The sequence below is a fragment of the Apis cerana genome, linkage group LG13, assembly GCF_029169275.1.
Source record: "Apis cerana isolate GH-2021 linkage group LG13, AcerK_1.0, whole genome shotgun sequence".
Classification (NCBI taxonomy): Eukaryota; Metazoa; Arthropoda; class Insecta; order Hymenoptera; family Apidae; genus Apis; species Apis cerana.
Window position 1 is genome coordinate 1,201,216 of NC_083864.1, and position 17,315 is coordinate 1,218,530.

General features: G+C 19.7%; 2 protein-coding genes across 3 annotated transcripts in view; one reads left to right on the forward strand and one right to left on the reverse strand.

Annotated features, from left to right (window-relative positions):
• The window catches only part of LOC114577415 (cytochrome P450 302a1, mitochondrial), a 93,677-nt gene that overhangs the window by 33,846 nt on the left and 42,516 nt on the right, over positions 1-17,315 (forward strand). The window lies entirely within an intron of this gene.
• LOC107996964 (endocuticle structural glycoprotein ABD-4) lies at positions 10,652-16,130 on the reverse strand. The gene is made up of 4 exons (XM_017055290.3): positions 15,990-16,130; positions 14,091-14,269; positions 12,290-12,551; positions 10,652-10,884 (listed from the first exon to the last, which is right to left on the reverse strand). Exons 1-4 carry the CDS (start codon positions 15,999-16,001, stop codon positions 10,786-10,788), a joined length of 552 nt encoding a protein of 183 aa, XP_016910779.1. The 5' UTR covers positions 16,002-16,130; the 3' UTR covers positions 10,652-10,785.

A 17,315-nucleotide genomic window follows, 5' to 3' on the forward strand; every position in this document is an offset into this window, starting at 1 on the left:
TGAGTATGATTTTATAATTTTTTTTATTAAAAATATATAATGCTTGTTATAAGGAACTAAAGTTTTAAAATCTTAAATCATAAATCATAAACAACTCGTTAGAACTTATTATATTTATGAGTTTAAACACAAATCTCTTCTAAGAAATTACGAAATTTACACATAACGTCATTCGCTTCCATTATTTGAAGGCTATTTGAACTAGTTCAAGAGCAATAGCTATAATAGGCAAGGGATAGAATTGCGTTAGTGTAAGATCTTTCCATTCGATCTTTAGAAAATGCTCCGAAAGAGAAACATTTAAAGCTAAGCTTTATGCTATTGACGAAACTAATGAGAATTATTCTGCATTATATAAAATATATCGATAATTGATAAAAATTAGTAGAAAATTTTAAAGAGAAATTTTTAATTCATGATTTTCAAAATCTAGATCAATAATTCAATAATCTAAAAATTCCATTGATTTTTCAATAGACAAAAGTAAAACAATTCATTTTCTTATATTAGATTAAAATTTGATAAATTGATTTTAATCATTAGAATTTATTATAGTTTGATTAATAATATATTATATATTAGCGTAAAAAAAGAAAAATATAATATATTATATTGTTTATGGATTAGGTTATATATATCCATAAAATTTGTTAAAAATTTGTCAAAATTGTTAATACTTGTTATAAACTACAAATAATAAAAAAATTTTTAAATTTGCAGTGTTTCATAATTTTCAGTCTATATATATATTTAACAAATCTATAATTCTATAAATCTAAAATTATTTGATATCTTTTGACATCTATAGCTTTTTTTTAATCAATTTCAATGAATCTTTACATATAATTTCTTTAGATTTAAAAAAGACATATTTTTTATAAATTCAGATAAAAAATCATGATTTTTTCTTCATGATCAATGACAATTTTTTTTAATTTTCTTTTTTTTTATTTTTTTAAAATTTTTTTCTTTTTTTCCATATTATCTAGTAAATTAATTTTTCTAATGTCTAAAAAATTCAAGTTATTTTATCCTTTGATAACTTTAAAAAAGTTATTTGTTATATTTCGTTTTAAAAAATATCCAAATATTGCTATTACACACACATACACACACACTGCGCGCGCGCACACGCACGCACGCACATACATACACGTATGCACATACATATACGTATGCACAAAATGATAGAAGCTCTTGCAAAAAATAGAGATTTCACACGAAAGAATAAGAAAAATATAACGTGAGAAAGATTTACTTTATAAGATTCACCGAATGTAAGAACTGTGTAAAACAGATTATATTACGAAAATTTTGTCGTTAGATGCTAAAAAATTAGAATATAATCCACGCTTTACTGAAAATATTTTATACTATATTAAAATAATTTTTTCCGATATTCTTATTACCAGAATTATAGAATATTCTTAATTACCAGAATTTGGAATTATAGAAATTCCCACATTAGCTGACATAAAAATTCAATTAAAGACTTCTCTTTTAATATGTAAGATAGATATTATCAAAAAAAATATCATACGCTATCCTATTTTTTTATCTTTTCTCTTAACAAGTCCAAATCGTTTATGATTTCTTGACATTGATTTTTTAATGGCACTTTTTTATATCATATTCCGCATTATAAATGTCATACAGTGATTTTTATGTATAATGAATCTTTTTTTATTTTAATTATTAATTAAAATTACAATTTTAAATAATGATATCTGATTATATATATTTGAAATTCATTGAATTTACAGATTTATTACTATAGATTACTATAGATTTATAGATCACTCGATATTTATAACTGCCTTAGTCATCAAATTTAGTTCCTCTAGATTTTTTTTTTTAGGAAGAGTCAGGAATATTTTATTCAAGGAAATAATATATTGTTCATGTCAACTATGTACATCTGTGGAATAATTAAAATAAAAAATAATATTTTAGAACAAGAAGGTGTAAAAATACAATAAAATGAAAAATATCTGAAAAATAATAGATACATTGAAAACATGTTTATTTAGATATATTTATAAAGATTTGAAATTTAGTTATATATTTTAGTTATATATTGGAACGAATAAAAAATAAATAAATTAAGAAAATATGAAGATAAAATTTAAATTTCAAAACAAAATTTTTCTTCTCTATTATTTACAGATTTAAAAATAGTTTTTTTATTGCAGAGATGTTTGATTTAAAAAATCAATTTTTTATTCTACAAATATAAATAGTTAACGAACAAGTTTGCAACTTTTTTTAATGAAACTTTTCGTGTTGTGTTTGTTTCGTGTGAAATCTCTATTCGATAAATGGTTACTTCATTGAAGAATGACATTACTTCTCTTTATATTAATAAATAAAAATATCTTTTCTATACTAAGAAATCTACTTTTGGATTATTAGTAATTTTGGATTGCTAAATTGATTCAAGAATACAATCATAATAATCAGAAACTTTTCCTGAGATTCTTCTTTTTCTATTAATTTTTGTTAATTCTTGATAAAAATAAAAAATAATTTTTATTAACTTCAATAATATATTAAATATTAACTAATAATAATACTAAATCTTAATATAATTATAATATTAAATATTTTTAATGATTATTATTATATTAATTTTATATTACTATTAAAATATTGTTTATTTATTATGTTATTTATTTATAATATATTATCGTTACATAATAATAAAAATATATAAAATTAATTTAAGACATAATGAATCTAACTAATTTTGCAAAAGATCATTTGCAATTTATGATTTCTTTAAGAATGTTCCTTTTTAGTTTCTTATAACAAATATGTTTCAATAAAAAAAAATTTAATTTTAAAAATCATGCTCAATTTTTTGGTCATTTTTTTTAATAAATTTCTATTGATTCAAATTTTTGGCACTTAGTACATGTTGAAAAGAATCACCATATTCATTAGTGTTGGTATCCCTGTTATTAGTTGTTATAACGCATTGTATGAATGGAAAGTAAGAATATATATATGTATCGTATTAATATTCTAAGTCATAAATCTAATTGAAAGAATTAATTAAATTTTATTGAATTAAAATTTTATTGAAAATATGCATATGTTATTTTGTCAAATGAATATAAGTTGAGTAAAAGTCTATTAATTAAATACCGATCATTTGCACAAATTAAATTCAATAAATTATGGATCCAAAAAATTATATAGAATCATATACTAAAATAATTTAAAAATTGGTATAAATTTTAAAATATATACAATCAAAAAACTAATGTCAAAAAATTAATGTTAGAAATAAATAAATTTTAAAAAATTAATATATAATATGTATTTACGGATGTGTTAATAAAATAAAAACAAACAATTGATTAGAACATCAAAAATGAAAAACTTGATTTTAATTTTTTTAAGCATTAGTAAAAATTAAATAACAGAAAATGCAATATATATCAAATATATGGTATAAGAAGATATATTTGAAAGATATTCATTGCAAAATTCAATAATGAAATCATTTATGAGCAACTATGCAAAATTTGAAAAGAAATAAATATGTAAATGAATATTATGATAATTAGAAGAAATAGATATTAAAATCACTTTAAATTATACATTGTTTTTCATCAGAATAAGAAAATTTTTGTACATACATAAAATCTAAAGATCATTATCATTAAATTTCTTAAAAGTAAAATTAATAAAATTGAAAACCAAATTCGAAGATTAAAATGACAGATATCTAATAAGAGATAGATTTTTAAAAAAGATAAATCAAAAAATAGCAATGGAAACATATAAATATAATAAAAATTCTAATGTATAAATATATATAATTATATCAAATATTAATCTAATGATTGATGATTAATAGTGTTTAGAAATTACTATGACAATATTATGTCATATCTATAAAAATATTAAAATTTATCAATATATATTCATAATTTTGAAATTATATAACATAAAATATTGAAATTACAATATATATATATATAGTTATGTAATTTCAATGAAAATTATGAATATGAAATATATCATTTAAAAAAAATTCATAAAATTTCATTTAAGATTTCTTCAGAAAGAAAAACTGAAATTTGAGAATTAATACATATCAATATTTGTAGATTTATAAAGATAATTTCATTAGATGATATAAGATATTTTATTATTTTTATTGATAATATAAAAAGTATACATATATAGAAGTAACAATATTAAAGAATAGATTTAAATATACATTTAAAAATTATAAAGTTCAAATCAAGAAAAAAATTGGAAAATATATCGGATTCTACAATATAAAAAAATAAATATTTCAAAAAATTTTAAAGAATTTCTTGAAAAATACATAATATCAAGAAGTAATTAAATATGAAATATTCTTAAATAAAATGGCCAAAAGAACCAATAGAACATTAACAGAATATTAAAATGTATATACTTGAAACATTGTGATAACTGATGCAATAAATGTAGCAAATTACATTTAAAATAGATATCTAAGCTCTATACTTATATATAAAAGATATGATGGACAATATGAATGGATAAATAGAAAATATAACAAAAGAAAACCATATATTAGATTTGTGAAAATATTTAAATATAAAGTCATTGCATTAGAAAAGAAATCTGAAATAGAAACATTTGATCAAATAAGTAAGAGTATATTAACTATGATATATATATATATATATATATATATATAATTATATATAATGTAAATATGTATAATATGTAATTCAATATTTAAATGAATCTAAAACAAAAAAATTATAGTCTGATAAAAAACGAGATGTATGCTTTATATAAAAATATGAAAATTTAAAAAGAATTTTAAAGATTTTCAAAAACAGATGAAAACATAATAATAGATTTTCTACCTAAAAGAAATAATATAAACATAACATAAACATGTTGTAGATTAATAGTAATATAATTTAGAAAATAATAATAATTTTCAAAGAAAAGAAAAAAAAAATATTCAAATGAGAAAACTTGGAAGATTATCAAAGTAATTTCAAGGAGAATTTAATCAATTAATAAAATTGAAAATGACAAATAATTTTGATAATGAATATGAATACTGAATAGAACATGAAAATCAATTTTAAAGCTTGAAATATAATATATAATTTCTTATCAAATAAATAAGCATTTAAAATAAAAAAAAAAATCACAATGAATCTATAAACAAATATAAATATAAAACTAATAGTAGATAAAATAAAACTATGGTATACATTATAAAGAAATATATCTTGTAATAAGATATAAAACAATTTTAGTTACTTCAATTGAAAATAAAATGTATATAGATCAACTAAATATCATATTAATTTATTGATTTATGTTCAATGTGATTTAAAAGAAATAGTCTGATATGGAATAATCTGAACTATTTCTAATGAAGAATAAAAATCAGCCTTCTTCAAAAATTCTTATATTAATTAAAACAATCTAATGGAGTGTGATATGAAAAATTAAATACTTATTCATTATTAAATTATTTATTTATTTAGTATGAATATATAAAAATCTAATACAAATCTTTGTATATTTGTTAATTCTAATCTTAAGAAGTTAATCAGCACTATTATGCACTAAATTAAGCAATATATTTTAAAAATTATGGACATATCGGATATATCAGAAGCATTAAATTAAATCAAAGAAAATACATTTTAGAATTATTTAAAAAATTTGAAATGTAAAATTATAAACCCATATCAATGTCTATAGAATCTGAAAATACAAAAACAAACTTTATTATCGAAGAAAGAAAAGGATCAAATAATGCAATATTACTTATTAGAGAATTAGTAGACAGATTATTATATTTAGCTGGCTCGATTTTTCTAGTTAACATGTTAAATCAATTTTGTTTATATTTCGTCACGCTTCATTTAAAATACATAACAAAAAGAATACACAAATTGAGATACTTAAAAGATACAATAAATTATTAAATAAAATATAAATAAATAATTTTATTATCATAGAGAAGAAAAACTCAAAACGCATATATAAACATATATTATGCAGAAAATATTAATAAAAGATCATGTTTTAAAAATATAATTATTTTAGTCGGAAAATCAATCAACTAGAAAATAATTAATGTGATCCTTATCCTCGCTCTAAATTCATTTTAAAATATGAAATTTTTAAATGATAGTGAGAATTATAATATTGTTTTACTATTTGAAATATAAATTAATTAGAAAAAAATTATTGAATAAGAATATGTTCGCATGTCAAAATGTTCTATGTCAAAATGTTCGCTTAATATTACTTATTGCTCGCGAGATTTATGACCAGCTCGAAGAAGTTTCTCCTATGGAAATTCTTTTTTATTATGATTGGTCGCCTGACTTCATTAAACCTAAACAAAAAATGATGTGATGACGGCTAGCTCAATAGCAACATTATTTTAATTCGAAGAAATCTATAATAAATGTATGCTGATCAATCACTGATTATCATTATTTTGATATCTTTAATTGATCACCAACTCAATTCGAGAAATTTTTTTTTAACTTAAGAATATTGCGAATCAAACACTGACTACGATAATATTGATTATTATTGTCTAATCGAGGAACTATAATCCTCTTAATTGTACTCTGACTATCGGATATGATTATCTATTATGACATTGTGAAGAACATCTAATTAACATTTTATTATGAACATGTCATATTTTGATCGTCAGATACGAAAAATAGATAGTTTTCTTGTAACTACGCATCATGTTTTGACCGTCAGACACGATCATGATATTGTGAAAAACTTAACTCTTGTATAAACTGCATTTATGATTAATCTCTCACTTAATTAGTGAGTCGCCAATTAAGAAATATACAGACATTAGATCGTTAGGATTCGATGAGAGAAGTTACAAGAATTGAAAATAACTTCAGCTTGTATTGTGATGATGAACAGGTCTCAAAGGACAATAATGCGTTAACCTTATTCGAGATAATGTTTCGCGGATTTTATCGCTATTTTCGAAATACCGCCGGAGTATGGTGATTTTGAAATATATTATAAAATATAAAATATATAAAATATTATTGATTTATTTAGTCCATGCAATTTAGCTAACGTGCTTATGATCAGATAAGAAGCTGTACAATTCTTTAATTCACGATTAGCGTTTATGAAGTTCATTGTCTGAATAGATATCGTTGTATTTGCCGCGTTTCGAAATAATCAGTTGTAATACTGCAAGAAAGGCATCCATGGTTAATTCGAATATGCACTATTCGGATCATAAGATAGATGAAAATTGGTTAAGTAAATTTTATCCTTCACTGATTACAATAGATTTTCTCTTTTATGAAAAGTGAAAATCAACTCTCGATTTTAAATATGATTGGGAGGGATTGCTCATCCGATAATTAATAGTGATGAGTATAACATGCCGATAAACAATACATTCGTGTATTGATCTTGCCGGATCAATTATTACCGTGGGAAATTTAAAAGGTACGGGTAAATATATGGATGTTTCATATTTCATGTGTCCTAATTTATAATTCATTCATATTCATTCATAAATATATTCTGTTCTTAATTACAAATTTTTCTTGAACGTGCATTTCAATGTGAGAAAACATCGCAATACGATGATACGAATCATCTAAAATTTGAGAAAGTCGGATGATATATTGGTGTGATGATGTAGTTTGCATAAATTGATTCGCATGTATGGAATCAATTTAACTCTGTCGATAGTATAGATGCTTGCGGAGTTTTTTCCAACTCCCAATGTATTTCGATTGAGTTAAGTGTTAAATGATAATGAATTACCTTGAGGATTTTGTTGACTATCAATGTTCAATTTTCCCAAAGTAACATAGTTATCTTCGTTTTTTTTTTAATTTAATTTCATCTAATTAATTTCAATCATTATTTACGATAGAGATTTGACTGATGCATAAACCAATTTGAAAAACGTCTCCGCGTTAATCAGAGCGAATTTATTGGAGATGTTAAATTTGAAATTTGTCAATGGAATGTTGAATGGAATATTAAATTGTATTTTAGAAATAAAATGATTAGTTAGAATATTTGATGAGAAATGAGAAATGACAAATCAATATTGAAGTAATTAATTTTGAATTATATGATCGCGCGAAAAATTCTTTTTATTTTTAAAGTAAAATGATTTATTTCTATGACGAAAATGTTGATCTTACGTTGGAGTATGCTCTCCAATTTTTTCACAAAATATCATGAAATATGATTGAAAGCCCGAATTCAATAAAATCCAGTAGAATCATAGGTGTCTTTTATTATTACGGATCTAGATGATTAAGAAAGACAAATGTTTTTTCTTTATTATTTACATTCAACCTAAATGTTTGTACTGGATTTTCTTTACGTATCATTATATAGTGTTTTCTGTTACATTGCTTACAAGCTTCATAGTGCATAGTGCAGTCCTTTATATTATCATTGAATCGCAAGTAGTTCGCATATAAATAATTTTTAAATCAATTCGATTTTTTATTTAAGTCAGTTAATTATTAATTATTAAGTATAAAGTGATTCTTTCTTGTTGCAGAGATTGTAGCGAGCACGAGAAGAGCGCCAAAAATTACTAATTTATATTTGGATCAATATATAAGTACTCCATTGATTACTTCGATCTTCGCGGTCTTTAAAACTTGATATCAAGCTAATACAAAAATTCTAGCAGATTTTCCATCGATAAAATACCAAAGATGAACTCTATAAGTAATTATGTGTGTGGAGCTCGTATCTATTAGAGAACACAATCTCTCAATGTATAGTAGGAAATTGTGTCCAACAATCAGAGCACGATGTGATATTAAAACAAAACTAATTTAATTATCGTATCCGGCAGTCAGACTATCATGTGTTCAATAAAATTTTCCTTATAAGTAACGATAGGTAATTGTGATGGTCAGAGCACAATATATTTACAAACTATCTAATTATCATAATCGGCAGTCACGTGATTATTATGAGATTCTATTTCAAGTGAAGCTCATGTTCTCAGAAAATCTCTTTCTAGTTAAATTGAGAGGATCATAATTTCCTGATGAGACACACCAACAATGAATAATATCGCGGTCAGTGCCCGCGACATCATCGTCCACTAGGAAAATTCTTCGCTTGAATAATATACAATAATCTCATCTCTGATAAGCGAAAACAACTCAGCATATCTCTCTTAGATTTTCTCGAAGTAAAATAATGTTATTTGCCATTGTCAGCTGTGTTTGGAATATGTTACCGTTAAAATCAGCCAGATTCAGCCAAGCTAAAATATATTATAAATAGAAATATATAATTATTATAAATGTCGACTAAATTCTAAAAAACGACAGTCTTCTCAAATAATATCATTCTTTGTTTACATTTAATAGAAGTTTGTCAACGATAATTACAGAAAAGGATTTCAATTATCCGTTTATATTTATTATCTTAATCAGTCCGACGCAATTTATAATACTTATATTATTATAATAATATGATTATAATAATGAATTATAAAGAAAATGTGATATTAATCGATGTTAGCAGATGTAATTATTAACTAATAAATTTCGAGCTTATTTATAGTGATTTTTTATCAAAAGTTTCTCGCATTTAAGGCCAAACGAAATCTTTTTTATATGATTAATAACTAAAAGAATTAATGATCAGTTCTCTCTTTTCCATGTATCCATTTAGTGATTTGTTTTGCTAAAATAACTATAGAAATAGAGAAATCATATACCTAATGATATGCAAAAATATTTGAATTACATATTCAAACCGGCGCTTCTAGTATCAAAAGCTTTATGTCTTCATTAAATTCCAAGTATTGATTGCACCGAATAATGAATTCAAATATTTGACAAAATAATTGAACTGTAACCAAACTTTATACTAAAGAAATATTACTTTACATTTTCGATTTATTTTTTTCATATAAATTCCTTTTTTTTCGATTTGTACTATCAGTTCAGTTACAATAACTTTATCAAGAACTTTATTTAATTAAAATGAAATAAACATTATATTTATAATATCTGACAGATTACAATATTTATTATTCCTTTCTTAAATATCATTTCATACTCATATTTTTTAAAATCAATCTTTTTATATGTCCACGATCTTCATTAAAAAAAATTAATGTTTTTCATTTGAGATTAAAAAAAAGTATTACACATATTATTTTATATTCAGAAATTTTTATCATTTATAATATAAATTAAATTAATTCTAATTTTAATTTTGATAATTAATTCTCCTTGACTAATAAATTTTTTTAATTTATAATTTGTGTTTTTATAATTAATATATAATTTGTGGATTTTTGGAAGATTCTAAAGATAAAATAAATACAAAACTTGACGTATAAAAATTTCGATGAAGATTTATTTATTGAATTATAAGCAATTAATAATATTTAATACAATAATTCTGTTTATTCTATCTTCCCAATTAACACAAATTTAAATTATTTATAATTAAGTAAGTTTCAATCGAAATTTTTATATAATAACTTTCTAATATACTTAGCTTTTAAAATTGATTCTTCAAATGTATTCCACGAATACATAAACAGATAAATTTATGATTATGTTAAAATATAAATTTTAATATTAATAATATCAATGAAAGAAAACACACATTTATATATTTACTTTATAATATTATTATAAAATTTATTTTATTAAAATATCCTTAATTTAAAGACTTAATTGTTTGACTTAATTTTTATACTACATGAAGACATATGTCAACAATATTTATTTTTTATTTATTTCATTTTCGAAATTTTCTATCATAATTATCTCGTCGATCTATTTGCTGATTCAAGGGTTGTTGCTGTAGTTTTTGAGCTGCCTCACGTGCATCTGCTTCCTATAATACAATAATAATTTTATTATTACACATTCATATATTTAATAAATATCCTTACATTAGATATTTAATAAATATTAATAAATATTTAATAAATACGTTAGATATGGGAATATATATATATATACTTATATTACAAATATATTCATAGAGAAATTATAATATAATTACTTATAAATATTATAATATTAATAACATTAATATTATTTATTTAATTAATTTAGTTGTAAAATAATATAATATTTTTTTTTACAAAATAATTTTAAAGAATTAAAAAAAAATTATAAAACATTCTTATTATATTTTTCATTGATTAAAATTCATTAATCTAATTTAATCAAAATAAATTTTATCAAAACTTAATTGTTATAAATAAAATATTATTTAATATATTAAACTTATTATTATTAAAAAATAGTTTTATTTAAATTATAAATTAAAATTTTACAATGAAAACTTTGTTATTAATCTTAATGCTAAGTCTAATGTAAATAAATAACTAATAATAATAATAAAAATAGAATAGTTTGATTTTAAATAATTAAAATAATTTAATAATATTATAAATATTTAGAATAGATATGCTTAATTATTATCATTATAATAATTATTTCTGCTTTGTAATATTTACAAAATTAACAAATTTTATTATATTAATATTATAAAACCATTTTATTTGTTGAATTATATATTTTTTCTTTTTTTTAATAAAATATTTTAATAATATATTTTATAAAAATTTTATTATAATAATACATAATGTTTTATAAAATTGGATTTTTTCCAAAATTATTTTAAATATCAACTGGAATTATTTCAAATTATATGATTTATTAATAATATTTCTATAGAAAAAAATTTCCTTTTCTTTTTCTTTTTTTCTTTAATATAATGACGAATTTTTATTTAATGTTACCGATAAAATTTAATAATAAATTTTTATTCATTGAGCAAAAGAATCATCAAATATTATAATATCACAAAATCTCGAGATCGCATAATAAAAATGAATATGTTCTAAAGTAAAAATTATTTCATTAAATGGGATGGAATGTTCGATAATAATTTTGTTACTCGAATGAAGAATAGTATCTACGATACTATCTATAACCATATGTGATACAAGAAACATTCTTTCTTAGCAACATTTATAAAAAAATTTTCAAAAAATCATAAAAATATTTATCGTGTTATTTTTGAAAAAAATATTTGTTACAATTTATGTAAACTATCTTATATAATTAATAATATATGTATACTTTTTTGAGATATAAAATGAAATGAAAGAATAAGATGAAAAAGAAAGAAAGAGAAAGTATAAATCGAATTGAAAGAGAACACAGGAAAGAACAAATAGAGAAAGGAAGAAGCAGAAAGTAAGAAAAGGAAAAGTCGTGAGACGTACCTCTTGCTGACGAATGCCTGCAAAGATGAGGTCGAGGCCTTTTTGAATCTCTTCACTGACTGGCGGTGGCGTGGGAATGTGATCTCCGGTCGCGTGAAAGCCAGTCTCGTCGGCAGTATAATGGATGGTGATCAGCTTCCCCTCTGGACTCGTATATGAGAAACTTCCTTGTTGAACCAATGCTTCTCCTTGTTCCTCGCCTTCGCCTACTTTCTTGATGTAACCACTCTCCTCAGCGATAATATTGTTTCCCGTTTCATAACTATGAATAAGTTATTCACATCAGATTTCAAATTACATTCTTTTAAACTTTATTTCAATATGTGCGTACATCGTAGAGTTAGCGAACGAAGTTTTCAAATTTACAAATACATTTTTAAATTTATTATATGATGAGATTTGTAAATATGTAAATATAAAATTTATATTTTTGATTCAATATGTTATATGAAATTTATTATATATTTAAACATTAATATATTTCATGTTTTCACTTAGATTTAATATAAAATTATATTAGAATTATAATATTATAACAGAAATTATATTATAAATAAAGATAAATAATAAAGAAAGTAATAGAGAATTTTAAGTATTTTATTTTAATATTATTACTGCAAAATTAATTACATATCATATAATAAATATTAAATTAATTAAATTTTTATTACACAATTATCATATAAATCGCAAAAATAAAATTTGATTTTTTATTCTTTTGCGTATGATATATATGTAAAGAATTATATTTAATATTTTTTATATATGATTTTCATTTTTTCAGATTAAAATAATAAAATGATTAATGATTAATGTATATTTCATAAATTATGAAATTGTTTCAAAAAATAAATTCTTAAATTCAAATTGAAACATATTATTTTTAAATTTATTGTGATTTTATAATTTTATTATAATATTATTGTAATATTTCAATTTTAATAATTTATATTTATTAACAATTATTTTAATAGGAAATAGAATTTTGTAATTTTACATAAATTATGTTTATAAATTAATAAGAATTATGTTATTATTAGTAACATATTATACATATTAACATATTATAATATTAATAAATTATTAATAAAAAAATTTAGCTTCACTATTTTTTTAACATATATAAATAATAATTTTAAAATTTTATTTAATTAAATTGAGTATATTTTAATAAGTAATTTTATTCTTTATAATATATTTTTTTTTCTATCCTTATATATAATAATTTTTTTTAAATTTAATAATAAATAAGCAATAAATAAATAATCACATTGTAACAATAAATAAATGCTATTATTTATATTGTTATTATTAAATATTTTTCAAATAAAATATTTTAATAATAGATAAAAATAATAAATATAAATTATATTTAAGTATATATTAAGTATTATAATTCAAGTACTTTTTACATATCAATTTTAATAATTATATGTTTTATAATTACATAAAAATTTTAATTAATAGAAATGAAAAGGATTTCAAATTAAAATTATTAGTAATTAAAAAACTATGTATATATTATAATTAATATATTTTAATTTATTTTAATTTAAACATAACTAATTATTAAATAATAATATTTTATATTTATATTTAATTTGTATCGAAAAAAAAGTATATGTTTCATAAAAATTTTTCATATGCTTCATAATTTTAAATTTTAAATTTTAAATTTTTAATTAAAAAAATTAAATATTATATATAAAATTCATAAAATATATACATATTTTATATAAATTATAATATAAGATAATTATAAGATTTTACTGAATGAAAAAGCAATTATAAAAATAGTTACCTTGTTTTGTAAGTTCCATCATGTTCTTGTTGTTTGTTCCAATGTAAAATTGGAATGGGTGTTGTTGTTAATGATCCTCTCCTCTCATCAGTTGGAGAATTTTGTCTATCTTCGTGGTAATTGTTACGAGCATAATTTGAATCTTGTGCTGCTGCAAATCCTAAAATTATTGCTATTATCTAAAAAAAGAAATTGTATTATTATTAAACTATTTAAAAAAAAATTAATTATTATTCTTACAATACATTTGATAATAATTGTAATATTGTGTATTTTAAAATGAAGTTTTAATAATAATAGAAATCTGTGACCAACACCATCAATGTGATGAGTGAAAGTAAGATGCCAATGCGGGTCATTTAACTCCTGACCTACGAGTTTACGAACTCGTCTTCGATTTAGATTGTTTCGTGTTCTTTCCAGTTATCCATGTCGCAACAACAGTTCAAGAATTATATTATTTTTTTTAATTCGAATTTAAAGGAATAATATTTACAATTATTTTTATTTTTCATATTTCAATTATTTTGGTGTGCATAATATTAATTTAATTTTTTCTTTTTTAATTTACAAATTTTTTTTTAATTTTTTTAAACTTTCTTAAAAATTTTTAAACAAAGAAAATGATAAAATAATAATACTGAAAAAATATATATTTATTATTTCTTATGAAACAGTTAATTTATACTATATAATTATTAATATTATATAATATATAATATATTGTATAATTATAATTATTATTAATATTATATAATATTATATAATACTATAAAATATACTATGTAATTTATTATATAATTGTAATTGTAAAATATTACATAATTAAATTAATTAATCAAATTAATAATATGCAATTAATAAATAAATATTCAATATAGATTGAAGCAATATACTATGTATTTAGCAATAAGTTCTAAGAACATATATTAAAGGTCAACCATGCAGATTTCATTTTATTCTTCACATGATAATATTATTCAGAAATAATTAAAATATATCAATAATAACAAAAAAAGCATTTATAAATAAATATTCTGATAAATAATAATTTAATAATTTCTTCTTAAAAAATTCTGTATTATATTTTATATTATTAATATAGATACAAATATGATATTTTGAAATAAAAACTTAAATATTTTAAATAATTGTATTTAATTAAATATTTGCAATAGTTAATTCCAGAATTTATCGTATATATAATTCAGTCTATATTTAATATTTTCTTAAATCTTTGTAATATACCCATTATAATATATCAATTTTTTTTATTTGTATTTATGTTCTCCCACAATTTAATTGAAAAAATTGAAAATATTCTGCTTAATCGATCTTTAATAACATTAATAAATAATAATTTTTCTAATTTAAAAATATACGATAACTAAAAAATTAAAATGTAATAATTAAATCGTTATAATGATAATAATAATATTATACTAATCATTAATTTATCATTAAATAATAAATATATCATAAATTAATCATTAAATAATAATATAAATTTTATTATTTTCATTTAATTCTAATAATAAAAATCTATATGTTATGTTATATTTATATTTTATGAAAATTTGTTATTACGTAAAATTTTATTTTGTTTTACATTAAATTTTATTAAATATGATTTAAGAAATAAAATATTGGTAAAACATATTAAATTCATTATTAATTTTATATTGATTAAATTTAAAATAAACAATTTTGTTTTTTGTTTTTTTTTTTGTGGTTTTTTTTCAATCTATAATTTTATTTTGTATCTGATTTCTATAAGAAGATGTCAGAATATTCTATTTTCAATTTTTATTACAAAATAAGAAAAAAAAAATATTCAAATAACGAAAATAATGATGTAAAACAAATCAATATATAAATAAAAATAAAAAAATTACTTACAATTGTTTTCATCTCTCTCTTAATGAAGAAAACACTTTTAAAAAAGATGAACACTACTAAATCAGATCGTTTGTGATCCTAAGGAAATAAGGAATTCACCTTTTATACTCTCACTTTATCCCCACTTAAAAAGTGATGGATCTCCGAAGATGTTTCACATAGTTTGTAACAAGGATCATGCATGTTATATGTGATACATTCTATATTATTTTATTTTTCTTTTCAACTATTTTTTTCTTATCTTTTTTTGCAAGGATAAATCAGTACATTGTATTAGTAGATTATATTATGATAGTAATTACTTATTTTAAAACATTGAATAATTAAAATTTTATCATTTCAATTTATTTTTACCATTATTAAATATATAGAAGTTACATCAAATATTTTTCTTACTCATTTTTCTTATTTTAAATTACTCTATATCGATAACAAAAAATCAATTATATTTTATTTTATTAAAATTATAAAATTCTTCTAATTTTTATAATTAGTTCGAATAATATCAAAGCAAATAACAATTTAAATAATTATCTTGATCTAAACGAAATATTACTTTATTTTGTTTTTGTTATTATAACTCTAATATTATATATTTATTCTAATATTGATATATTTTTTTCAAATATATATAAATAAATATATATATATAATATATTTTATAATAATTTATATATAATATATTTTATAATAATATAAAATTTCAAAATATATATATATATATAATATATATATAAATAAATATAAAATTATTTTAAAATTTCATATTTGTACGAACAATAAAATGACAATAGAATTAATTACTTAATTCCTTGATAATGAATAGTATAATAAGTATAATAATAATAATAAATATAGTAATATAAAATATAGTAATAATAAATACAAGTGAAAGATTTTTGAAAACAGAAATTTTATAATAAAATAATAATTATACACTAAATGCTTGCTAATATTTAAATTCCAATCTATTGCATCACATGTGAAGACATGATTCTCTAAACTATTGCTACAGCGTGAACATATAAATTATACATTGAATTTTTCATTGAATTCAACATTAATATCTTAACTAAATAAATTTTAGAAAAAAAATTCAAACAAATATACTATTTTGAATAATATATAATACTATATAATATTAAATATGAAATAATATATAATATTAAATATAAAATATCATGAAGAAGCATCTTGAAAAATTTCATATCTATAATTTCGTATCTATTTTTATATACAATAATTTGTAAAACTATATATGATAATAATAAATACGAATTTACACGAATTATTAAATATGTATATACTTACAAATTTATATATTAT

Coding starts and splice junctions, on each gene's coding strand:
- LOC107996964 (XM_017055290.3), bottom strand. Junction 12,552..14,090: donor GATGGAACTTACAAAACAAG/GTAACTATTTTT, acceptor ACTTATTCATAG/TTATGAAACGGGAAACAATA. Junction 10,885..12,289: donor CAGGCATTCGTCAGCAAGAG/GTACGTCTCACG, acceptor ATTGTATTATAG/GAAGCAGATGCACGTGAGGC.